Below are 27,818 nucleotides of genomic sequence, written 5' to 3'. Positions count from 1 at the left end.
TCTCTGTATGTCTTGATTCCATTTAGGAATGCTTCTAACCGAACTGGAAAGACGTTAATCTTATGATGAGAGGGTTTTTTGATTGACCCATCTTAGCCTCAATTTCTGTTGAATTACGATAGTACGATATTTGACTGACGTGTGTGAGAATACTGTTCGCTCCAAGAAGTAAGAAAACCTGAAAAATATTTAGGTTGCATATTTATTTATTTATATAAAGGGAAAAACGCCGTGGAAAGACAGCAGTCAGCCAAGTTACGGTTGATGAAACTGAAGTGACTACAAAGACAGAGAGAAAAGATGTTGAGAAATGCGGCTCTGTTGCATGGAATACAAGGCTATGAGCGGAAGACAATTAGCAGTGAGTGTTGTGAAATATTATAATGCCAAATTCGGAGTCGAAGAGGGAATGTATAATCGGGTCCGGGGGTGAGAAACGATCAAAGGATTACACCGCATTTATTTAATTTTTAAAAGACAAATAGCTTCCACGTCTGAACACATGAGTGGACGACCAGTAACAGGTTGGTTGACAGAGAGGTAACTAAACGCAGCGACGCAAGAGCAGGCCAGAGGGAACAAGGTGTTCCTGTGCAAGTCGATTCCAGTCGACAAGCTGTGTTGATTCTGGAGAATGACCGGGAACCAGTATCAGGTTATGAAGACATGCTGAACAATTACAGTTCGAAACGCTCACTCGATTTCGTGCTAAAATGTACCGTATCTATAGAAACGAAACTTGCATTTTAGAACTGTGTTAATTTTTTTCTGGTAGAAGTGCATCCTACAAATGATCTTGTACAATTTCATTTTTGTTTATCTAATTAATTAAATTGTTATATGCAGTATACGGGGCGCGTGTTGTTTTATTATATATCTCTGCTCAGATCTCCATTAATCCAACCATTAATTTTATATTTTAATATTAGCTCAATTGGGGCTATGAAAACCATGGTCGATTATACTCTAGACATCGATAACCACCATTAAAAAAGAATAATCCACCACAAGTAATAATTCAACGTGGATGGATTTTTTTGTTTCCACGTATTCCGCGTATTCCACGTATTAATGTGTTTCCACGTATCTGGTTCCTTGTTTCTTGTTCAAGAAAACTAAAAGAAACGTTTACAAAATGCAGGTGATTCTTTTAGTTTGACACATTTTTAATGATGAAATTGCTCGAAAAGTAATGGAAACTAGAATGAATTCTTTATATTTCCATCTGTACCCTTCACAATTCAAGAATTATCACCTACACACAAGAGTCCGTTTTAAGACAACTTGATTCTACCAGAACATTTAACGGATCTACTTGAATTTTCCATGTGTACCTCAAACGAAACTTTTCAGACTCGTGATATCACCCTGCAATCGTACTAAAAACTGTGATTTCCATACAGTTTCCGTTGCATTTCACACGGTTCCTTGCTACGGAAACCTGCTAGAAAGCTTTTGACCCTAAAAACTTCTGTGGTAAGGAAACTGTTTGAAAAACACTGGACACTCGCGTTGATTTAAGATCTTTCCGTTACTTTCATATCAAAAAACCAGAAGACACATGCTTGTTTCAAAATGACATATATAAGAGTCATGTCAGAACTTAATGAAATCCAAAGTGAGGTCGCGAAGATCCGTTTAAGACAACTCGATCCTGGCAAGAAATATAACGGATTTTATCGGGTTTGTGGGCAAAGATTGAGATTATGTTTGTATTTCAAACAATAATTTCCGGACTGCCCTGAAACCATGATTTTTATTAAGTTCCATTGTCAAGAAGCTCACTGTTTCATGTAGTGCAATTGGTACATGAAACAGTACGTTTTATGTAGAGCAATTGGTACCGAAATCGTAGATAATTTCAGTTATACCTTATTCCTATACCTTATATCATAATCGAGCATTCCAAGTTATGCCACAGGCTATAAATCTTATAGCCATCTCTTCATGGAACCCTCAACTACAGCATTATATGTGTCTAAGATTTGAGTCACATTTGAGTCTTTAAGACTGAAATAAGATCGATGATTAGATATAATTTAAAATTCTCGGAGTTTATTATATATATATTCTGTTTCGTTTGTTTTCAAATACATATTCATGGCAACTACTTACAGAAGTTGCTGTATAGTAGTTTGGATCATGTGAACTACCTTTTGCCTTGCGGAATTGCGAAATCGAAAGGGAGGGGGTCACGTGATCGTATTTATGTCACGTACACCAAAAATGACCCTGACGAAGTGAATCATTTTAAAATAAAATAGAACTTGTTTACGAAGGTTGCTACAAATTCTGAAACGAGGTCAGGAATTAGATCAACACCTGGTGTTTACAAAAAAAAGTGATTCAGGTCTGCAGGTTTTCTGGACAAATATCATCTCCAGTGAATAAATAGAATAAAAAATTGAAAACTGACAAACAATTAAATGAAAATAAATATGAATTAAATCAGATATATGTAACAGTTACATTAACTGTTTTCCAGTTTCTTGGGAAATAACAGCACTGAATTCACTTGTGAAACTCAAGTGTTCAAGGATGAACGAACGAGTCGCCAAGTAATTATAAGTAGAATTTTTTTTAATCTGATCACGTCCGGCAGGTTTATTACTATTTGAGTTTAATTTCAACAAGGTCATAATGGGCTAGTATTTCAATAAGTGACATGACATTAATGGCCCTGGAGTGTGTGGAGGCAAATTGGGTTTCCAGTCCATAGCTGAAACACCAGAAAAGTGGTTGCGAAATACTCTAGCTTTACATAAAATGGGAAAGTAGAACTGATTATTTAGTGCAGTGGATGGAAGGGGTCAATCATTGCTTTTAAATTTAGCAATGTTTTTATCTATCCGCCTTCATTTGCTAGGGAGGTATTAATTTCTCTGAAAAAGTGCAATGAGTGGGGGAAGGGGCTCTTTTTTAAGTTAACGTGAATTAGCGTCACGGGATTATGTTGATGATAATTGTTGGACTTTCTGAAGTTGCTCTTGTGTACTTCTGAGTTGGTTATTTAAGTATTTTGATGTAAACGGTCTGGTTGACACATTACTAGTCTGAGTATTTATCCATGGTTTTTTCATTAGGTCTAATTGTAAGTATTTTATTCGGTACGAATATGCAGCAAGTTCTAGCAAGTTCTAGCAAGACCGGAAGTTAAGGGTACACAATCTGGACCAGTATTATTCCCATAAAATATCTTAATGAAAAATAAAACGCGTCTTCATTGGTATTCTTTATTCACAAAATGTTTCTTATTAATTGCACATTTATAAATTCGAAACGCTAACTCCGTTCGTATTGTGAAGTAATCGCTCTGGGCGGGTCATTAACTCAGAGTGCGGTGATAAGAGAGAATCTTAATGACCAAAAAAGCCCAAATTTGTGAACTTATTTTCAGTTAATTGAATTCAATGGCGGATACTGAAATCAACACAGGGTGTCGTTATTTATAGTGTAAAATATACGAAGTGAAAAAAACAAGGTACGAACTTACATAGGCAAGCAGATGCCGATCAATGTCAAACAAATAAGGAGATTAATTCGCAAGAATCTCCATGGAGAGAGAGATATTAACATTTTTTTAGGTGTTATGTATATTTGATTTAATTTATGCTTGATTTAATTTAACTGTTAACAGTACGTTTTAAAATATTTTTATTTTATTTTCATTACATGTCAAAGTAATGTAATTCTGTTTACTAGGAATTTGATATTTTTCAGAAATCAGTTTGACCTGACTGTTCAGTTGAAAATACCTAAAAATGGAACTTTGTATAATTTTGCTGACCTAGTTCCTGGCCTTGATTGAGAATCGAGTAAACAACTTCTTTTTTTAATTCATTTTTAAAATGTGAATGATAATAGTGAAACCGAGGCTGTACTGGTATACGTGACCTTAGACACGTAAATAGCTTCTAAACTGTTCTGGAATGTGATCACGTAACCCTCATCCGGGCATCTGTTTTGCGCAGTATTCAGGTTTTATACCAGTGTCTATAGAGAATTTAGTTAGTTGGGCCTTTACACTGGAAAATGTTTGTTTGTGACCAGTTTGGAGTTACATCTAAATTTTTATTAAAATTATTTAGATTCTAAAAGATTAATTCGTTTTCCTGGAAATATTTGAGTACTCATACAGAATTCTCGCCAAAGACATTGCTTGAAATTTTATTCGGAAATTCAAACATCGGAAAATTGTTTGTGAATAAGCAAAGAACTGTAGACACAACACAATACTAGCTACATTATACATCATCGCCTTCCATTTTTTAATTTTCGTTTGGACTCGAACTTGATATCATTAGAACATTTCATTACTAGGACTTCTAAAATTTAATTCGTAGATTATTCTTGGATAATTTTTGGATTTGATTCTTAAAACCGTAAGTTCTTATTTTTTCATTTATACATCGTTTTTCCAGGGAAATAAATTATTTGTTAGATTTTTCAAAGCTTGTTGTTTTCACTCTTTTTTTGTTACTGTTTTACAAGTAGTATAGGGTAATAATATGAACATGAAACCAGATGCTATTTACTTCAAATTCGCCTTAAAGAATGGTCCGTCAAAAAACATTTATAAGATAACTGAAGTTCGAGCGCAGTTTATGTCCTTAAAAGCTTTAAAAATATAAGTACAGAAATTATTCAACATTCTAGTAGTCCTAGCATGCCTAACTTAGAGACATTTAAAAATATTTGGTCTCATTCTGAAATATTTATGTATATATTTGGTCCTCAGATCAATACAAAAGAAGAATGATATTCGTCTTCAAGGAGGTAAATACTAGAACAATGTCTATCATGAATTCGTTTATACGGTCTCGCCCATCTACCGGCTTCACCTTCAAGTCTTGAAACGGATACTTTAAATTTATCAATTCGATTTCTACATGTCAGAGAGTATATGCTGTCAACGATAAAGTTTTCTTCCGAATTTTACAGTTCTTGCACAATAATAATAATCGACTATTGTTCTTAAGAGGATCAGGAAAGTCCTGCATAAAAATCTCCGTTAGCCTTAAATTAAAATTATTAATATCGCCAACCCCTTGATTAACCCAGATTTCAAAACCAACAGATGTCATAACGAGTCCCAGATAAGTAAATGTATTTACAATTGTGAATTTTATCATATCAAAGTAAGTAATTTTTTTATTTCAAGGTACAGTACCAATTTTTCTTCAAACATTATTTAAATAATCTTGCCCGGCCTGAAGGCATTTGGGCAGGGACGTCATTTCAACTTTTTTCGGGGGGGGGGGGGGGAGGGGACTTCATTGGGGTAGGGGCAAAACTTGATTCATGCAAATATCAATGCGCTGGCTTAGGCTGAATACTAGGTTAGTGAGATAGTAATAACATGGACGTCATTTCAATTTTTTCGGGGGGGAGGGGCAAAACATGACGGGCTTGTTAATTTTCGTATGTAAGCTAAAGTAATTTTACAGCACATGCCCCAAATGACGTACCTGGTGAACTTTAAATGAGTATAATGTTATCCGCACATAAAAGGTGTAACATGCCAATATTAATATATTCAATATACTGTATGACAAACTCTTCCTGGACATTACTTACAAACATTGAAGCAAGATAGTGTGACAGTCATTCTGCTGGACGCCAAGAATACAAGATAATTCATCATCTACCATGTTATCATATTTAACTTTTGACTATACGTTACTTACATCGATTTAATTATATCTAAAATATTTCCGCTTCAAGCAAACATTTTTCAATTCATACCATACGTTATCCTGTATTTTTCAAACAAAATCTTTAATGAAACCAAATAAAAACACAAAATATTGTTTATCCTGATTAATGATATTTGAGATGTAATATAAACCGATTAAACTTTGTGTGTTTTTTTATGTACATAATGATTTGTACTGATGCGTTATAAACATATGAAAATGATTATTTTACAAAACCAAATGACACTTTACCATAGGTTTTGCAAACACTATATTTTCTTTACACTCTTTGATCTTGTGGCTTTCTTCCATCAGTCAAAACTTCGATCAAAATTAGAATGCCCCGTTGATTTGCTATACTAAAATATTCATCTATGATTTCCTTTCGAACAATTCTCCACACTCCTTCATCATCCAATTTTTGAACCATTGTTTCCATTTCCATGTCTACTGCATCATAGTTGCTGAGAATTACTAAGACTCCACCTGAAAATACGTTACGCAATCATTAATTTATTTTAACATCATCAATAACAATAGATTTAGTAATGTCTGAGTCCTCAATGTCAACCTTTGATCTTTTCTTTAGAACACTTGTCATCTGCATGCCTGTAGAAGTTTCAGAATCGTTAAAATAAAATACACCACTAAGAGGTGATACAGCTAAATTATCGAAACAAATTATCTAGTTCCCCACGGTCATGATTTTGTGCTTGACTTTTAGCAACTGAATAAAAGGCAAATAATGCTTCGTAATTACTCTAGCCGGATTTTGTTTCGCATATCTCGCAGTGATTTGATGGTTTCACTAGGGCAGCAATAACATCCACCCAGCCTCAATTTCTTTTAGCGTGAATGTAATAAAGCAGATTTGATGACTTGTGTATCTTTTCAATGGATCGTAATCTAAGAACTCTGTCGAGTGGGAAACTTACCGATCTGATCGATCTGGAATTCCGTGGACTTTTGTAAAATAATGGACCTTATTAGTTATGTAATGCGTCAAGAAAAGCACAAGGTCAAAGGTCGGTAAAGGAAGATATTCTCGTATATCAACGGATGATTTACTAGGAATTAAGTTTTATAGCAACGCTAATTTCACGGACAAAACAAAAGCTGCAATAAAGCCGTTTTATTTACTTTCGAGAATGTGTTGAATGAAAAGCAAACAACTAGCATGTTTTCCCCAATTTTATGAACTTTATTAATGGTATTTGAAAATGGCTGAGGCTGGCAATTTCACACAATATCATGGCTACCGCCTGAGTACACTGAACCTTTTCATCTAACGGGAAACAGGGTCGTAGCCAAATGGTAAGGTCATGGATAGATATACCTTTTCAGTAAAATCACTACAAGAGATGTACCAGATGACAGTTGATCTCATATAAGTAAAATCGGCAATATTTTTATTTAGGATCAAATAGACGCCCCAGGAAGTCTTATGTCGACAAATCCATCTCAATATGACTTTCCTTTCAGGATGGATAGCGCTAACAAGAGTCTCAAGCTGGCTTCTGTAGCGGCCATATTGAATGTGAAATCATGATCATTTTCATAAAGGACCAACTAGGCATCATAAGAAGTCTGCAACTGAAAACCACGTATAACAATGACTTCAAACAGGGCCAAATACATGCCATAAGAAGTCTTCTAGTTTAAAGCGCACGTTCTTAGGACCATCTATTCAAGAGAAGATTGGCACCACTTCAAACAGAACCAAATAGACAGCATAAAATGTCTTTTTGTGAAAGCCTTATGTTGATATGACAATTCATATATGAGGAATACCAATAACAACAGTCTCAAGATGGCCGCTATAGTGGACATATTAGACATAAGATCGGCACTATTTTCATTTAGGATCAACTAAACATCATAAGAAGTCTTGTGGTGAACACTCATTGTCAATATGACTTTCAGTTCAGGAGGAGTGGCGATAATAAGACTTTCAAGATGGCTGCCGTAGGGACAATCTAGGATGTCAGATCGGTGCCATTTTCATTCAGGATCATTAGAAACAAACTTCAATATCCGACCCAAATGTTCACATGACCATCAGTTCAAGTGGTATAGCGATAACAAGTTTCAAGGTGACCGCTGTAGCGGCCACATTAGACATTAGATCGGCACCATATTTAAATAGAACTATCAAGACATGTTTTCTAGTGCAATCCACGTGTTCATATGACCATCCATTGAGGAGAAAAGTTTTCAAGAATAGCGACAAGACTTCTTAGGTGGCTACTGTGACGGCCATATTGGAAATGACATTAGTACCACTTTTTTCTGACCAACTAGATATCATAAAACGTCTTTGAGTGAAAACGCCATATTGATTTCACCATCCATTCAGGAGGAGTAGCGATGACAGGATATCCAAGATGTCCGTTATGGAGGTCATATTGCATATCTCAGCGGCACCAGTTTCATTTAGGAACGCTGTTTACATTTATGTACATACTGAACTGGTTCAAATGAATCGATGTATTACAAATACATTATCAGATTCAAATTACTCTCTTTGCCTATCTCTTGTGGAAGCCGTTGTGGCTAAGTAATGATTTTGAGTGACGGGTCCAATCCTTCATCGGTCAGCTGTTCATTTTGTGCATATAGGCAAGCCACTTACTGCCATTACCTCGTCAGTAAATGGAGTTTCATGTGATTTTGTTCCGTTAGTCACCCCTCAACAAACGAATCAATCAATCTCAATTACTAGTACATTTCAGTAAATAGATTTAGGGCATGTGTAACGTTTGGCAGCAAATGTTTATTTTCAGTCATAATCCTTGAAAATTCCCTCGTTACCGTCCGCACAGAGGGTTACGAAAATAATATACCATTCACAATAAAACAGGCCCCGCGATTATTGGCCTATCACAAAGCCATATGGTCGAAAAAGACGCTTTCTAAGTCAGAATATAAGGTCCTGACAAAACGACACTGAACAAGCACAAATGCAGCTAGCTTCTTGGGAAGAAAATCAACACTAACAAGCGCAACGGATCGAGTCCATATCCCAAAAAAAGCAGAGAAAGAAGGTGGTTATAAACAAACCAATTTTAAACATTAAACTTGCAATTTGTAAACAAAGAAACAGAAGTAACCTCAGATAATTAACGAGAATGTTAACACCACCGAAGAGCAGTTACCGACACGTATATAGAGGCATCTGGAGTGCTAGAGCAGGTACGGACACGTGTAGAGAGGTATCTGGAGTGCTAGAGCAGTTATGGACACGTGTAGTGAGGTAAGAGTAGTGATAGAACAGTTACTGACACGTGCATAGAGGTATCTCGAGTGATAGTGGAGTTACTAAAACATGTGAAGAGGTATCTCAAGTTCAGGAACAGTTACTGACACGTGATACGAGGTATCTCAAGTGACAGAGCAGTTACCGACACGTGTTGTATCTCGAGTGATAGAGTAGTTACCGACACGTGTTGTGATACATCTCAAGTAACACAGCCATATAATTAATTATTCCTTACTTATTTGTAACTCAGAACCAAAATCATATAAAATGTTGTCCTAAATTTGGTAATATAATATTGTTTAATTAATAACCAGGGTCAGATTCAAACATATATTCGTGGGGAAGTGTAAAAATTTAGATGAGGGGTGTGCGGGACAGACATCCCCGCTCTCCCCATCTCTCGTGGATGCCTAGGGGAGAATACTCTAGATGCTCCTACATCTTAAGCGTTTGCAATGCATACGTTTAACCATATGACTGAAAAGAAGGCTTAATGTTCGGTTGTTTCATGATCATTTATGGATAGATTGGGGGTCTCTACCTGTATTGTTTTACAATTTTTCGTTCAAATAATTTCTCCCCAACAGTTGTTATGACAGATTCAAGCAGGAGAAAATAGAGGACAGTGATTTCAAAGCTTTATAATTATGTAAGCCCGTATGTATATGAATGATGTTATCTACATATACATGCATGTCAATGTGAAATTGGAAACATCAGGATTTACCTGGCCTCACAATCCGGGCTATTTCAGGGAAGCCATCAGGAAAATGCCTGGCACAGCTGCAAGCAGTCACAACATCGTAGAAATCTGAAATATAAAGGCTTGAGTTTTTTTCCACGACACATCAACACAAGTAGGCTAGTTATTTAGTGAAACAGAATAGAATAGAGTAAAATAAAATAGAAGCTAATAAACAAAATAAAATTGAATAGAATACAATAGGCTCGAATTGAAAATAAACATAACAGGTGTCCATATTTAAAGAAATGAAACATTATTCAAAATAATGGAATCTTGAATCTTGAACCTTTCACTCACCCTCACCCCCACCTTCACCCCCACCCCTACCCTCACCTCCACCCCCACCCTCACCCTCACCCGCAAACAATATGGGGAAAATTATCAATATAATAGTTCTAAATTGTCGGTTATGGAGATGGAGATGAAGATATTTCGTCTCCGATCTATTTACTTTTACAACAACAAAAAATTAGTATTACTGTTATATGGATATCAAAGCTTAGAAAATGTATTCTGAGACACAGGGAGACAAAGAGAGAATCACAAAATAAAACCAGTCAACACGTGCGTTGGAACAAGATATTTACTGTTTTAATGATGAATTTAGAGGAACTAGTGTTTTTATCGTTATTACCTTGCCAAGGATATAATGGTGCAAGAAAAAATATATAAAATATAAAAGTCACAATGTAGTTTCTTCGACTGTCTGGCTAGTCGTAATAATTGTTGATGTCATTTTTAAATAATGCTGTCACTTCTAGGCCCTATAGTGTTACCCCACACTACGCGTAAGCTTGAACAAAAGAAACATTTCAAACAGACAATGAACCAAAGCTCTTGGTGAATGTGATTTTTATCTTTAGTCCAAGAGCTGAGACTTTTAAAATGGGTAAAAACGGTTACATCTGACTCAAACTAAATGCAAACGCTATAAAATATCAATAAAACAGTAATTATCCGTACGCATCCATTTGATTAATATCGGCTAAAAGTAATATTTACGCACGTCATTAGTACAATGGTTGGCAACTAACAACATTTCCCTAGTATGTATGTATGTATGTATGTATGTACACACACACACACACACACACACACACACACATATATATATATATATATATATATATATATATATATATATATATATATATATATATATATATATATATATATATATATATATATATACAGAGAGCGACGCACACACATACAGACAGAGACACAGGCAGATAGATAGATAGACAAATAGACAGACAGACAGATAGATAGATAGATAGATAGATAGATAGATAGATAGATAGATAGATAGATAGATAGATAGATACATTATATTGGAAGTAGTGTGACCCATAGTGGCAGACAAGCACAATGATCAATCAGAGTCAGAAAGAGCTTGCAATGTATTGATTTCCATCTTCTATACTATAGCGGGTATAGCTCAGTCGAATTTACTACATTAATACCATTATTGTACAATAGTTTTCATAATGAATAAGAAAGACAAACGTGCAACTTGATCGACAAAGTGCTTGAATTCACAACTCACACATTATTACCTGAGATTATATGTACAAAGAATAAAAGCACTTTAAAATTCCAAAAACATTGTATTCCTTATAGTCCAAATGTTAAGTTTTAAGGGCAATTACGTGCCCACCCTCCCCTTTTGATGGGGGGGGGGAGTAGCCACAGATGAAAAGAGTGCTGGTATACATTTTTAGTATATATTTCTAGTCAGTTTTTTACTTACTATCCGGAATGCTGAGCCTCGCTTCGGTGATGAACTCTATAATGTATCTGTCATATACATCCTTTTTCATCGCCTCTGTCATCATTTTCTCTGATGGTTCGAGCCCGTCTATGTTTCTGAATCCAAGCTTTCGAAGCTACGGCCAGTAAAATAGTATAAATTCAAGTTCATGTATGTATGTATGTATGTATGTATGTATGTGTCTATGTATGTATGTATGTATGTATGTATGTATGTATGTATGTATGTATGTATGTATGTATGTATGTATGTATGTATTTATATATGGCTACAATAATACACGTCAGTAAACAAATCTATTTCTACACATTAGCTACAGAAATATGAAAGGGATACTCTCAACTGCCTTAGAGCAAATGACGCTTTCAAACTGCATACATTAATTGCACATTAAAACTCAGAGGTGTGACAAAATAGAAACAATTGAAACCTTACAGTTGTAGTTGATATTTGCTGAGACTGTCCGATAGGTACAGATACAGTAACCATGTGTAACCGAGTACTGAATAATTAATCCAAAGTACTGTAATAGTAACTGTAATAATTTAATAAAAAATATCGTTTAATCATGATTACTACCTGATTAAAACATTTTCAAGAACATATGCACACCACATTAAGCGATATTGGATTATTTCTCAAAAATGAATAACAATCAGGAGTATAGGATTAGAGATTTTGTATAAAACTTTTATGACCATTGCATTATCCTCTTTTTCTTGTTTTCGTTTCTGAATATATCACCCTTGGACAACCAACAATCAGGAAATTATGACGGGTAGGCCCCACAACGACACTAAGCAAGGTTAGTGTAAGGTTAGTGTCTTCATTGTTTTTAACTTCTCTTTATTTCTTGCATCACAATTTTGTTGATTCTAATCAGCTTCACGTAGAATTTAGATTATACTTGCAAGTGTTATTAGGGAAAATTATATTTGAAATTATCTTTTAGCAACATCCTTTTTGCATTTATAACTTTATTTTCTTATCATTGGCATAATATATACATGGTCTGCTGTTATACCTTAGAAATACGATATATCTCCGACAAATGTGCCAAATTGGAGGCATCGAATACCTGTAGATGTATGAATGGTTCGAATGTTCTATCCAAATATTTGTTATCGAGAACGCCAGGAAAATCGAAAGCGACACTTCATATCTTTACGCTTTAAAAAATAATTGAAACTGCATTTTGAAGTTGCAAAGTACAATATCACCTATTTGTTTTGATTGAATCCTAGACATGCACGTATTATATATTGTACATCATTAAATTTATTATATTTGAAATCAGTGATATAAACATGAAATGAAAATCCATTTAGTTCCTAATTTAAACAATTAAACAACAAAGTCCAATAATGTGTGATATTACTTTAATTGGTTTTAACAACATTTTAATATAGTACTGGCCATATCATGCCGAGAAAATGTGAGCTAAGTGCCTTTCCCAAGGACACCAAGGCAGCCGACCCAGGCAGGCTTTCCCAATGACACCAAGGCAGCCGACCCAGGCAGGCATTGGTTGGTACTGAACCAGCGACCCTTGGATAACGAGTCCGAAGCTCTGCCAAATTAGTTGCCGCGACTTCCAAGTTTCATATTAACAAATATTTCAATGGGTGTTGGAATAAAAACGAATGTCTAGACTAAAGTATCTTATTTAGTTTCTCTTCGAAATGTTAACATTTTAAATTACGATGATATAATAGAGACTATATGAATAGAAACATACTTGTGATTTTATACAAAAATATTAAAATGTCATCAGAATATAATTGCCTGCTTTGTAAAATAAATAATGTAATGTAATCCGTTACGCTGATCAATAATAATAAGATCTAACTAATTATAATCTGAATTTTAAAAAATATTTGTAATTTTAATAATTATAGTTGATACTAATTGACCTTGTTTCCGCTAAGGTTGAAAATCTGGGTGACAATTGTACTACCAAGTGAAAAATCCCGAAAACTGATTTGAATTTGAAACATTTAGCTTTAATAATAATAATAATAATAATAATAATAATAATAATTAAATATTGACGTCAGTTTTTATTAGTAAATTGGACGTAACTTTTATATTCGTAAAGTGGACACAACATTTTCTGATATGCAAATAGTACATTTTTATTTAATTATAAGATGCCATTTTTAGCACTTTCTTCCAAATTCCTGCATCTGCTGCTTCTTTTTCACATTTAAAACATATCTGATGATTTCAAATCATTGCATGCAGAGGCATGAACAACAAATATAACTGCAATGGTAAGGACTGGTACAGGTACGTGCGTTATGGTGTGCTCTTTCTACCGAGTTCCCTTACTGATTCTTTTAAATGCAGACTTTCTACACTTAATGTGGACGCAAATAAGACTTTTCCCCAAAATTAAGTCTTTCCAACTTTGCGTAATAGGTGCTTAAATAATCTGACCTATAGACTACATAATCTCATTATACGCAATAGGTGTCAAAATAATCTGACCTACAGACTACATGATCTCATTATACGCAATAAGTGCCTAAACGATCTGACCTACAGAATACATAATCTCATTATACGTAATAGGTACCTAAATAATCTGACCTATATTCTACATAATCTCATTATACGCAACAGGTGCCCAAATAATCTGACCTATAGACTACATTATCTCATTATACGCAATAGGTACCTAAATAATCTGACCTATATTCTACATAATCTCATTATACGCAATAGGTGCCTAAATAATCTGACCTATAGACTGCATAATTTCATTATACGCAACAGGTGCCTAAATAATCCTACTCAGTCAAAATAAAACCTGATCTCGACAGTCCTACGTGGAGATCTGATAAGAGGTCATGTTCTGTTGACCTTGAAGTTCACCATTCGAATAACAACTTTCAAATTTTTGATAGCGATACGCGTCACTCAGAACATATCGTTGATAACGATAACTCTCTCTAACATGAATTTGTAACGCATTATTTTATAGGCTAATATAAGTCCAAGGTCACCAAAACGTGAACCTTTATCGATGTATCTCAGATCTCCACGTAGGATTGTGGAGATCTGACTTTAATCTGACCTATAGACTACCTATTCTCTTTCACTCTTATTCTCTTCGGAGGGTTAAATAGCTGGCTTGTTAGATGGATGCAATTTTTTCGACTATGCCTGAATCTGCCTGGTTCTCTCTCTCTCTCTCTCTCTCTCTCTCTCTCTCTCTCTCATTTGAAACAAAAACATAGCAACCCTACAAAAATAAAATTAAAACAATCAATAATACCTCGACTCCGCACAGACCAGTGCCAGCTCCAATGTCTAAGATCTTGACCCCTTTTTTATCGATTTCAAGGGGATACAAGTCTTCCAAGACTTCAGCCGTTTTCCTAGGGGCGTAAAACACGTCACTGCTGTATACCTGTAAAAATTAAGGGGCTTTGACTGTACATGTATAATGATGCATAGAACAGTCAATTATTTACTTCTGTAACCAAAGACCACATATTTCTTATTAAGTGTTATATACGGTAAATAATTTGATTCACTGATTCGTAAGTTATGCTTTAGAGAGTTATGCGTATTCCGTATGTTATGGATTCACGGTTTAAATGAGAAGAAAACTTAATTCTTTTATCAGTTTCATTTAAATGATAGGCAACAAGTTGAGAATGAACTAAATATATATCTGAAATGTTTGGCGTAGCAAAAGTATCGAAAACGATAAAAAGCAAGAAAAATAAAAGAGGATGAATTAAGTACTAACTACCTTGTCATAACCGATCTCAGCCCAGTTGTTGTAAGCTTCAAGGACATCACTTCGGTCTGTGTAATTGAGACTGAGACTGCTGAACAGTGCACACATCTCCTTAAGCATCTCTGACTTGATTTTGGTATTCATTCCTAGCGTACAGAATAATATCCAGTATAAGCATTATTTTACCAAACACCTTGATCTTGCTATTCATCCAAAGCACACATAATAATCCAGTATAAGTATTGTCCCACCAAGCACCCTCGGTTTTGGTATTCATCCCTAGCGTACAGAATAATATCTAGTATAAGCATTGTCCCACCAAGCACCTTAGTTTTGGTATTCATCCATAGCGTACAGAATAATATCTAGTATAAGCATTGTCCCACAAAACACCCTCGGTTTTGGTATTCATCACTAGCGTACAGAATACTATCTAGTATAAGCTTTGTCCCACCAAACACCCTCGGGTTTGGTATTCATCCCTAGCGTACAGAATAATATCTAGTATAAGCTTTGTCCCACCAAACACCCTCGGTTTTGGTATTCATCACTAGCGTACAGAATACTATCTAGTATAAGCTTTGTCCCACCAAACACCCTCGGGTTTGGTATTCATCCCTAGCGTACAGAATAATATCTAGTATAAGCTTTGTCCCACCAAACACCCTCGGTTTTGGTATTCATAACTAGCGTACAGAATACTATCTAGTATAAGCTTTGTCCCACCAAACACCCTCGGGTTTGGTATTCATCCCTAGCGTACAGAATACTATCTAGTATAAGCTTTGTCCCACCAAACACCCTCGGTTTTGGTATTCATCACTAGCGTACAGAATACTATCTAGTATAAGCTTTGTCCCACCAAACACCCTCGGTTTTGGTATTCATCCTTAGCGTACAGAATACTATCTAGCATACACATTATCCCACCAAACACCCTCGGGTTTGGTATTCGTCCCTAGCGTACAGAATACTATCTAGTATAAGCATTGTCCCACCAAACACCCTTGGTCTTGGTATTCATCTCTAGCGTACAGAATAGTATCTAGTATACACATTATCCCACCAAACACCCTCGGTTTTGGTATGCATCCCTAGCGTACAGAATAATATCTAGTATACAAATTATCCCAAAAAAACACCCTCGGTCTTGGTATTCATCTCTAGCGTACAGAATAATATGCAGTTTTAGCATTATCCAACCAAACACTTTTTTAACTCATTTAAACATAAAACTAAAAACTTAAAACTAAAAACGTGGTCACACGAAGTTGTTCATGTAATATATTTAAAGCAGGGATAAAAACAAGTAGGTTATGTGTAAGGTTATTAAAGGCAGGGATATATTTTGCAATTAATAAGCAGGTGTGGTATTCCGCTTTCGTAATACTACTTATTTATAGGAATATTAATGGTGATCCAATAATAATGCTATAGCGACCATAGGTGCATGAATCACACCCAGATGAATTGCTTGTCTCAACAAATTATTATTAATCAACTGGTTGTAATACATTACAAACGGACCAAGCCATATAATGGCAAAGCAGACCCTCTTTTAATGTTGTAAAGCGCTTAGAGCTTCTATCGATTAGGCGCTATACAAAGTCCTCATTATTATTATCATTATTATTATTATTATTATTATTATTAGAGGTTTTAAATTAGTCCTTTATGACCGTTAATAAAACTAATACTAGATAAAGGTTTTTCATAAGGCCCCGTATAAAAGACTAGCATTAAGTACTTTGTAACGAATGCCTTGCCAAACGTAGCTGTTTTTCGATTCACTCTACAAGTCACACATTACCTAGACAGCCAGTTAAATACAATAAACATTAATCTGGCATTTGCAATATTGCACTAAGATGAGAAATCAAACTGCAATATGTATATCATTATATTTAGCATCGATCCTGGCATCCTTAAGTGTTCCATTTACAAAGCATTCTAACTCAGATATGAGGATTCAATATGGATAAAAAAATACAGATGTCTACCTCATTAAACACAGTAATGTACGCTAAAAAACTTCAATATTTAACACTCATTTTTCTAACATGTCGAAACAAATCTAAGCAGTTCATTTTGATTCAATAATTACAAGAAATAAGGATGAAGGCTTCAGCACAGTATATATTATGAAATCGGCGTTTGCTCACTGACCGTGTCTTACGTCGTCTGTCAGTCATATTTGCTCAACCCTAGCCTAACATAACCGACATTTGACCGGTAACAGGACATATTTGTAAACGCCCATTTAATTACATAACAGTACCCGTTTATACATGCCTAATGCATTTCCAAAATCCCACTCAACGTTATGCTATAGCAGACTTCAATAATCTCTGGATGCAACCGATCACGATTCCCAGCCCCTAAACCCCTTCTAGATTCTCATGACATTTTCCCCAGTGGTAACTTTTTGCATACACATACATCCGCTATTGATACTCGTTTGAGCCCCAGAAAACACGCTCTGAGACCACGCTTAGGTATCAAGGTTCACATCCCCAGCACATGACTGCCATCAAAGGTCATTGGGGGCTTCCGCGACAGGTTTGCTCGTTGACCTTTACTGCATGCAAATCAGTTGCCTCTTTCAGTTCCGTTCAGCGGTTCCGTATCTGCGCAAGGAATCGTTAAGAGTTTTCCGTTTCGGCCAGCATCCTCTCGAACTCATCCGTGGTAATAGTTTTAACTCGGACGACCAACGAGAATAGCTTGGCAACTGTGCTGAGAACGTTTTGTGCTGCTGCGAGAAGTCTAAATAGGAACTTATTCCTTTATGCAAAAGAAAATTATTTTTCAACGACGTAAACCACACCGGTTATTACCGATATGGTTCCGACAACAATTCCTATTGCCGTGCCGTTGACTGATGCTGTCATTGAAATTTCAGTAACGCCTAGTCCAACGGTTGTTTCCGCGGAGAATCCACAAATCACTTCTACGACAATACACGCGCGTTTATATTTGCGAGTACAACCGCTTTCTCGATGGTGTCATCTCGCAGCTTTGTCCTCAATCAATTATTGAACGGATATGACAAAGTACACGGTTGGGGTGGGGTGCTCCCGATATTTTAATTAAAATATTATGGAAGTCCCACCCTGGCTCTGTTTTGTTGGAAGAAAGATAGATGTAAAGCTAAGAGCCCCCAGTCAGCAATACCGACGATTAGATGGTCAAATATACAAAAAGATTGAAATTCAATGAATAACAATTCAATAATCAAATGACTCAAATTTCCAATTACACTCCTTCCGCTCGACCCTTTAACAGCCTATTGCATTACTTGATTAGCAGTGAGACTGGTGTCCACCTGTCCTTGTATTTCTACTCATCTGTTGTATCCTTCTCTCTCTCTTATTTCTCCCAATTCCTTCTTCTCTTCCTCCCCGATATTTCTCCAAATTCCTTCTCCTCCTCTTCCTCGATTTTCTCTAGACTCCATCCTCTCCTCTTCCACTTTCTCCTCCACGCCTGCACTTCTGTCGACTTGAAGACTTGGGACTCAATGGAACCGGAAGTTCTCTGTCCCCTAAATTGCTTCCTGTGAAAGCGAAATGACGGTACAATATTTTTCCCTAACCCTCTCATCTCACACTACACACAGCCTATCATCAGATAACGGGTATCAAATTGCTTAAGTCATGCATTCGTTCACATAGAGATACCCATACGTTCTTGTACGGTAAAACAAAAGTCATAATGCAGCACGATATCAATTACTTCTTATACATGCATCAATATATTCCGTCACATCAGAATATATTCCTAATTCCGTTATACTAAACAATATCAGACGCATTTCTTTTGCCTTACACTCATACAAAGTACGCAGATATTAAAATATCCATGCTCTGACGTAAGCATACGTCCCTATTAACTAATCTTACATACTTTAACCATTTTCCAAATTCAAAATTAAAGCATGTGTAAATTCTAAAATAACGCATTAATAAATGCACTGGTTTACTACGAAGTAACCTAATAGCGAATTACAAAATTAATTCTGACCACAAGCTAACAATCTACATAATTCTCTATGTAATGCTCAAGCCCATTTCTCAAATACGCATGTAAATGAAACACTACAAAGATAATTCTACATACTGAACGATCCGAGTAATTAAGTGTACATACTACCAATAATTGCAATTACGATGCCGTAATATTCTGCAAAATCGAGCGAATAAGTTACTGACCTTTTCGAAGCTTTGTCTTTCCTTAGAATTTATCTCTAAGTTCTATCGCCAAATTACGAGTCGCTTCGTTTCTCGGAGTAAACTCTATTGATCTGCAATCCTTTCAGGCGAATAATAAATTGATCTTACGAGTTCGGAAGATATCATTCGGGTCTGAATTGTAATCACGCCCTCTATCTAAATTTTGTATTGATATCGTTGTGGACCGATCCAACCAAACTTAGCTGACAACGTCCCTCTCGCTGTCTGTCAATGTGGGGTCGGACAAGAACACGTATCGTTCACCCAGCGGACTTCGTTTTGATCCTTGAACAAACTTTTAACATATAGATTAGAGAAAAGAGCCGAGAGAACGGAAACGATGGTACCGGAAGTACCGACATGGAGGACCGAGAGAACGGAAATGAGGGTACCAGAAGTACCGACAAGGAGAGCCGGGAAATGAATACAAGGCGGAAGTTACAGATGAGTAACATAGAAGGGACACGGGAAGGAAACACTCTCATCTTTAAGTTTCGCGGGATGAAATAATTGGCAATTGGGATAGATCGTGGATTGAATGGAAGCAATTGCATTGACAATTGTCCTGTAATTAAGAAATACCGTGACATAGTTTATTAAATTGTTATACCTTTCACCGTATTAATTTTATATTTGAACACCTAGACCGTCGGCTCTGCTGACTGGAGGCTCGGAGCTATTTAACCTTTAAATTGTCCGTCTTTCTCCGGGGTTAGTAATAATTCCGCAGGGGGCACGTGACACAGTGAACGTCTAATACGCATGTCTTCGATGACATCGGCACCCTCATTGTCCCCGACAGCAATACAGGCAAAGGGAGAACGCTAACAGTGTCAAGCTCAATGAAAACGGCAGCAACATAACAACACCAGCAATACCAAAGACATTACCAATACAGCTAAATTTGTATTTCTTTACGAAGTCAGGTTGTTTCATCGCATAATACGTATAACAATCCCAGATCAATCACAGGAAAAGCGTCATAGCACGTTCAAAAAACATGAAAGACTGATATACACAACGCTTACATTAAAGACTTGCGAGATAAATACTATAAAAATTATACCAAAAATATACAGGAACGTTATAATAATAATAATAATAATAATAATAAGGACTTTGTATAGCGTCTAATCTTTAGAAGCTCTAAGCGCTTTACAACATTAGACAACACCTATAAGAAAAAAAACATATAATAATATTACAAAAACAAACACCATGAAATTAGAAAAACATTTGAAAGTAAAAAAACATGCTGAGAATTATATGTGTAGTTATACAGACTATATTACACACTAAGTTGCAAATGAGCATAATAAATTAATATAAAAATAAGAAAACAGTAAGTTGATCCACCATGGAAGACAGAAATTAGATATGTTACTGCTGCTGCTTGTACTAAAAATAATTCTGATTAAAGAGTTCTATATAAAAAGGAGTTCTGACAAAAATTCATGCTACCATTCCTGTATATAAGTCGAAAAGTTAACAAAAGTTCCAAAACGAATCTTAATGTATGATACTTGTTTCCATTGCTTTTTAATCATTTTGCCTACCGATGTCTATCTCTCATGTTAAATAGTCCGTGAATTATTGCAGCACTAATCGCATTCAGTTTGGATTCCCCATATTTATTACCAATATCCAAAAGCATATTAATTCCCTCCGGCTCTGTGGCTTCACGTGAGTAAACACCGCTGTTTTCATTCACAATAAAGTCACTTCACTCATACGTGCCGATAGTCAGTGGTGAATAAAGGGTTGATTCGACGACCGTCCTTGTACGTGTTTGAGCTGCGAAATTTAAGCTCATCCACCAAAGCGGTTATGAGCATTTTCTCTATACACTCCAAATCGATAAAAAAAAATTAAAAAAATTAGTCATTAGACTGGTTTGCTGGTGTATTATCTTTTTATTCCTCTATCCTGTCCTTGTTCGTATTGTTCATGATCTCAATAAAAGTTCATCGGAGCAACAAAACGATTTACTAAGCCATCTTACATACACAAACATATATCCATTTTAAACAAGATTTATGGGTATTGGACGCGGACACGGGATTCAAGGATTTAACACGCCCGCGCGCGCACGTAAACACTACACAAACCAATTCGGACCATCGTTAACGAGAGAGCAATATTCATTTATATTCATCCTTAATTCATACACGTATGAAGATGAGAGAGAGTGCGAACAATATCACGTGTGGGATACGGTAAAGGCGAATGACCTTTAGTCGATGAAATTCCTGGCTTTGACCTGCAACAGTGAGACTATGTTTAAAATATCCATTCCAAGCACGCGGTGCCTTTTGTGTCTCTTCTAGCTATGGGATGTGTTTTGGTGCTGTAATCAGAAAGTACGCGCTACTTTAATTTTGTGAGTGTGTTCGTGACCTAAGTTAAGACAAAAAAAAAACTATGTCAGGTTTACAATTCAGCTGAAACATGGTAACTAAACAACTGCGTGGTAAGTCCGAAGAGGCGACTAATGGATGCAGGAGCATAATGGTTAGTAAGCCGGGCTCTTCACCTAAAAGTTACGGGATCGAATCATATCATCCGATCACCCAGGCTCTATCACATTGATGTAACCCTTTATGGCGTGTATGCCCAAACATACGTAACCCCTCCCCCAATTTATTGTTTGTATGTGCTTAATTACTCTTGTTATATCTCATTAAATATTTTCATTAAATATTTTTTCTTCGTGTCTTTAAGTTATATTATTTGTTACTGGGTCTCCCTAAAGATTGCGTACGTAAACATGCATGCCTGCATAGAAGCCTTATAAATGTGTAGACAAAAATACCTAGGTACCAATTTCAATCCGCACTGGTCTGTAACTGTAACTAAAACGGCTACATGTCTGCGGCATAATGCCCCAGTGCCATACATTACTATAAACTGCCAAACTGCAGACATCGTCGCAATAGGACTAAAATTGTTAAAGTTAATTCACACACACACACACACACACACACACACACGTGTCTCTATGGACTTACTATAAGGACTGAGCTATTATCTTGTGCCCTGTAAGGTCGATGCATTTAGAGCCTATCTGATTAATCGCGGATGATGGGAGCATGCAATGAATGTCCATGACGCGCCCTCGTCGTCCCAGACAATGTCAAACCCAACGAAAACGGCAGCAACAAAACAAAGTCAACAACAGCAATACTACCAATAGTTATATTTATATTTAGGAAGGATCAACGTCATACCAAGAACATAACACACAACTAAATATACATTAAAGACTTAATAAATGAATACTATATCAACTATACAAGCAAATACTGATAGCATAATATTATATGTATCACACTACGTCGTACTATGAGCCTACAAAATAAACATACAAATAAAAACTAAGCTAATCCACCAAGGATGACCAAAGCCAGAATTGGTACTGCTGCTGCTTCCGCTTGAAGTAATTACGATGATTAATGAATTCTATATCGAGAACGAGTTGTGACAAAAAATGCTAACGCTTTTTTCGTACATTAGTCCAAAAGTAAACAGAACTTCCAAATCTAATCTAAATTTATGATACTAGTTTCAAACGCTAATTAATTATTTGACCTACCTTTCTTCTCTCGTATTAAATAATCCTCTACCTTTCTTCTCTCGTATTAAACAATCCATGGACTATTGCACTTTTATATGCATTCTATTTTGGATTTCCTATATTTATCCCCTACATCCACGCGTATAATTATACCCTCTGGCCTTGTGACCTGCTGAGAGTAAACACCGCTGTTTTCATTTACATTAGGGTAACTTGACTGGTGCATGCCGATGCTCAGTAGTGACTAAAGTACTGATAACCCGTCCGGGTTCAGTGACTGTCCTTGGACTTGTTTGCCTTACGGTTTACGGGGTCCTCCACCACAGCGGTTACACATATTTTCTCTATACACTCCAAATGGATACAAAATTAGTCACTACTCTAGTTTTAGCGCGATACTCTCTTTAAATTCCGCTACACTGTCCTTGTACGTATTGTACATGATCGTAAAACAAGTTCATTCTTGGATCAATAAACCGATTTACCAACCCATCCTACATATATGGCCACTTTGCCATTTTAAACAGGATTTATGTGTATTTTACGAGCATACGTGCTTCAAAGGAAGAGGGTACAATGAAGCCGTTATACTAAAATTTAGATTGGACACACACACACACAAGAAACAATACGAATTTGACCTTCGTTAAGAGAGCAATATTCTACTATACTTTTTCTTGATTCATGTACATTCGAAGATGAGAGTGCGCGAGAACAGTACAATATCAACGGTGGGATACGGTCAAGGTGAATGAACTAAAGGTTAATGATATTTCTGGCCATGACCTGCATCAGTGAGAATATTTACTGGACTTCCATCATAAACACGCAGTGCCGTTGTGGTTCTTTGGGCTCTGGGATGTGTTTTGGTGCTGCTTTCAGAACATCCAAGCAACCTTAATTTTGTAGGGTGTTTGTGGCATTTATTATGATGACAAGAAATGGATTCAGATTCACTATTCACCTGAAACAATGCTATTAAACAGCTTCGTGGGTATTATGTACGAACAGCATTTCTCTCCGTAAGCGCCAAGACAACACATAGCAATGGCAGCCGCACAGGTGCATCATTTTCGATGATCATGTAATACAGAGCAAGCATTAGGAGGACGCTTAACTTTTATCACTTTTAACTTTTATCACCCTAGCAGTTCATACTCGTCTTGAACTAAAGTCGGTTAGAGCGAGAATTGTGATGTTATTAAACATGAAAAGGACGCATAGAAACACTACGTAATGCACAATAGTTTCGTTTGTATTGGCGGAGTTATTTCTGGTTATTTCGTTGTATTACTTCTTTTCTTTCTATCTTATATTATAATCATTTATAATCTTGTTGCGATTTGTTTTTCAAATGCATGGGCCACGTGAATAAAAATTTAATTAAAAAACAAATTGGGTACGTTTTCCTAAAAGCGCATATGATATTGGATGAAATATGAAACAACTCCTGGCATGGTAATATTCACATTTGTATTACCTGAAAATAATAATAATAATAATAATAATAATAATAATAATAATATAGTAAGAATGCATATGGAAGAGTTGCTGTGTTTATAACTTTATTCAAAATACGCTTCTCTGAGAAGATATATATTAAATTAATAATGATAACTGAACTCATTACTAAAGTACAGTACTTTTTTTGTCGTTTTTTATGAACGCTTTTTAATAGTCTCTTAGGTTAGAGTGTTCTTGGACGGTTTTCATGAACGTAAAGTCATTTCTGATCCCATTAGTTAACAGCTTTCTATAACAATGACAAAATTGGGACGTTCTACATTCTACAATCAGTGTTTCAACAATAGGCCAGCAGGTTTTAGTTGATGATAGAAACGCGACAACCCCAGTCGATACTGACCTGTTAAGGTTCATTTTCCACTTCAAGGCATTTATGGCGGAAATGTTGAGATTGCCTTTGCAAATGCAAATAAGATTCACAAAAATGTATGCTTCTTTGTATTTGTACTACGTAGTGCAATTCTCTCATCAACTCTATGTCGGTCTTGCCGTGGGCCCGGGAATGAGGTATAGGCTTCCTGAGATTTCCTAAAAGGCGACTAATGAAGGCTGGAGCCATGGTCACATAATGGTGAGCACGCCGAACTTGCCACCTAAACACGTACTGGATCGAATCCTATCATCGGATCAACCTGGCTCTGCCACCGTGGTGTGTTCCTTTATGGCATGTATGCCCCCTCCTCCGCCGAAATAAAACTCTCCAGCCCTTACTTATTTCATGTGCTTAATAAATCTTATAAAATATTTTGTTCTTCGTCGTATTCTTTCTAGATGATTTGTTACTGAGGCTCTTTAAAGTTTGCCTATGAAAATATGCGTGCATGCATAGAAGCAATATAAACGTGTAGATAAAAAATACCTTTGTAGCAATTTCATTCTGCACTGGTCTGTAACGGAAACGGATTAAACAAGATTTACCTCATTGGTAGTGTAAATAATTCGTTATATTGGACGCATATGAAACGAAACAAATTCAAAGATGTCTCTGGTGACACAGTGGTATGACTGTGTTTTCCATCCATAAAATTAGTCCAGATTAAATATTGATCTTCTACTTTGACGCTTTCATTGATAAATATTTGAAGAAAACACTGTAGAATGTCACGTCTCGTCTGCTTGTGCGGTACATAATCGAAATCTCATAATTGACACCTAAACAAGAAAAGAGATCATTATGACAATTTCCTTTTTCATTGGTGCAAACATGTATGAGAATTTCTTGTTAAACTTAGTTCTGAATCTTACGATTCCGTTGACTTTGGAATGTAGTTGTACATTAATTAACATATGCCCTAAGGAATTTTCCAAAAATAATATATTCCATTTAAATGTAATATTACTTATATATATATATATATATATATATATATATATATATATATATATATATATATATATATATATATATATATATATATATATATATATATATATATATATATATATATATGAAGAGAGACAGACAGACAGAGACAGAGACAGACTTACACGGAGAGAGAGTCATACAGAGACAGATAGAGGGAGTATGCTACCATACAGGTTAAAAATATTTTCATTCGTTCGATAAGGAGACTCGAGCCCAGGTTCGTATCACGACAGACAACGGTGGAACATGACCACTGGTATACATACATATATATATATATATATATATATATATATATATATATATATATATATATATATATATATATATATATATATATATATATATATATATATATATATTGTGTGTGTGAATTCCTAAAGGTTCTGAGGTTTGTTATCGTAGCTGCTTAACCTTACATAAGAAATGAGAGTTGTACCATAATGAAGATCCAGCATTTCATCTGCGCATTTGTGGGCACGACTGGATAGTCATCAAACTTATAATGTAAAAAACAAAATATTGTTTATAAACAGAATATACCGACTTCATGAGAAGAAGTTAGAAAGGACAATACATGAAAACAATTTGATTCCAACTGCCTTCTTGCAGACATCTTCTGCCTTCTTCTTGTAAGCTTTAGAGACTTTGTGCGGGATGGACATTGTTTCGACATCATTATTATCATTCTCGATGAAGTTATTCTCATCACCAGTAATAGAAGCTAGGAAAAACCGACAACAATCATAACCACAAAGACGATAGCAACAACAAAACAGCAACAAAAAAAAACAGCAGCATCAATAGCAATAATACCGTTTCATATTTTTTATTATGGCTTTGGAGAAAAATATAACAAGTAATACATTAAACAGATCTAAAAACATGTAAGTAGTATCATAATGGGAGGTTATGACCTCTGTTACCTATCACTGCACTGACCCCTAATAGATTCCCCATGACTTTTCACCAATGGGAGTTTTCTGCCCACACCTGCATACCTGATTCTAGCCCACCTGAGATTTCCTGAGACCGCGCCACGGGTTTAGGGGTTTGATAGGTATATGCGGTTTCAAAACACCCATTATGACAATACAGTTCGAAGGTTTCACCTTGGTCTCCTCTCGCGAAAGCCTCGCTGCTATATTGGTATCGGCTGTGCTTGGCAAACAAGAATCTTATTCATACTATATTTCTTCCCGTATTTCATTTACCATATCATTAGTCATCCGTTTGCCTCCTTCTTCAAGTGGCTTTTAAGTAACGTTCTTTTTCACAGCGCAAAATCACCTGAGTGATTCAGCGACGAGATGTCCAAATATTGGGCCATCCATTTCCGTTTGCAACGACATCGTCGAATAAAACAGCAATGGCAAAACTTTTCATCCCGGGTTTTCCAGAATATCTTCTCCAGGGAAAGTTTCAAATGGTCTATGGTGTGTTTTCTCTTAGCGGCTGAGGTCTTTTCAAGTTGACCTCATTTGAACCTGATAAGTGTTTGCTTCTGAGACATTTTATTTTGACCGTTACAGGTCTAATTACCAACTGTTACTTGAGAAAACACTATGAGCTTTTGGGGGATTTTATAGGTTGTCTACAGTCGCGTCAATGACCATCATTCGGTCACATGAGCTCTCCACGAGTCTTGTCAGAAAATATAACAGCAATGCATCTATATTCTACGTCCTGACATTCGCGTGCTTTGATGTACACATCCATCACAAACTGCTTAACCTAGTCAAGATGCTCGAGAAAAAAAGAAATAGATCGTGTAAAACCTAATAAAGTCTTTCTGGGAAATAGTTATGTTTACTTAAGTTGTATTGTGTGATAGACCTTTGTCCATAACTGAGGGTAGAAGTTTGGGCCTACCTGAATAATGTCATGTTTAAAAACA

The 27,818-nt window shown here is 35.9% G+C and overlaps 1 protein-coding gene across 1 annotated transcript; it reads right to left on the bottom strand.

Moving 5' to 3' along the window:
* Window positions 1–3,219: 3,219 nt before the first annotated feature.
* Window positions 3,220–23,303, bottom strand: LOC149778686 (methyltransferase-like protein 27). Its single transcript, XM_089938516.1, has 6 exons — window positions 23,050–23,303; window positions 15,238–15,371; window positions 14,755–14,889; window positions 11,454–11,589; window positions 9,683–9,766; window positions 3,220–6,182 (listed from the first exon to the last, which is right to left on the bottom strand). The coding sequence occupies exons 2-6, from the start codon at window positions 15,367–15,369 to the stop codon at window positions 5,977–5,979; spliced, it is 693 nt and encodes a 230-aa protein (XP_089794642.1). The 5' UTR covers window positions 15,370–15,371; window positions 23,050–23,303; the 3' UTR covers window positions 3,220–5,976.
* Between the last annotated feature and the right edge of the window lie 4,515 nt (window positions 23,304–27,818).

This window comes from Sinohyriopsis cumingii, chromosome 17 (assembly GCF_028554795.1).
Source record: "Sinohyriopsis cumingii isolate HCF-2022 chromosome 17, ASM2855479v2, whole genome shotgun sequence".
NCBI classification, from domain to species: Eukaryota; Metazoa; Mollusca; class Bivalvia; order Unionida; family Unionidae; genus Sinohyriopsis; species Sinohyriopsis cumingii.
This window is presented reverse-complemented; position numbering and strand designations above follow the sequence as displayed.

What these genes read in the sequence shown, in the direction of transcription:
- LOC149778686 (XM_089938516.1), bottom strand. Translation starts at nt 15,369, where the DNA reads ATGAATACCAAAATCAAGTCAGAGATGCTTAAGGAGATGTGTGCACTG. An exon ending in CTGAGATCGGTTATGACAAG is followed by an intron (nt 14,890 to 15,237) that starts GTAGTTAGTACT and finishes TAATTTTTACAG; the next exon opens with GTATACAGCAGTGACGTGTT. An exon ending in GAGGCTCAGCATTCCGGATA is followed by an intron (nt 9,767 to 11,453) that starts GTAAGTAAAAAA and finishes TTTATATTTCAG; the next exon opens with ATTTCTACGATGTTGTGACT.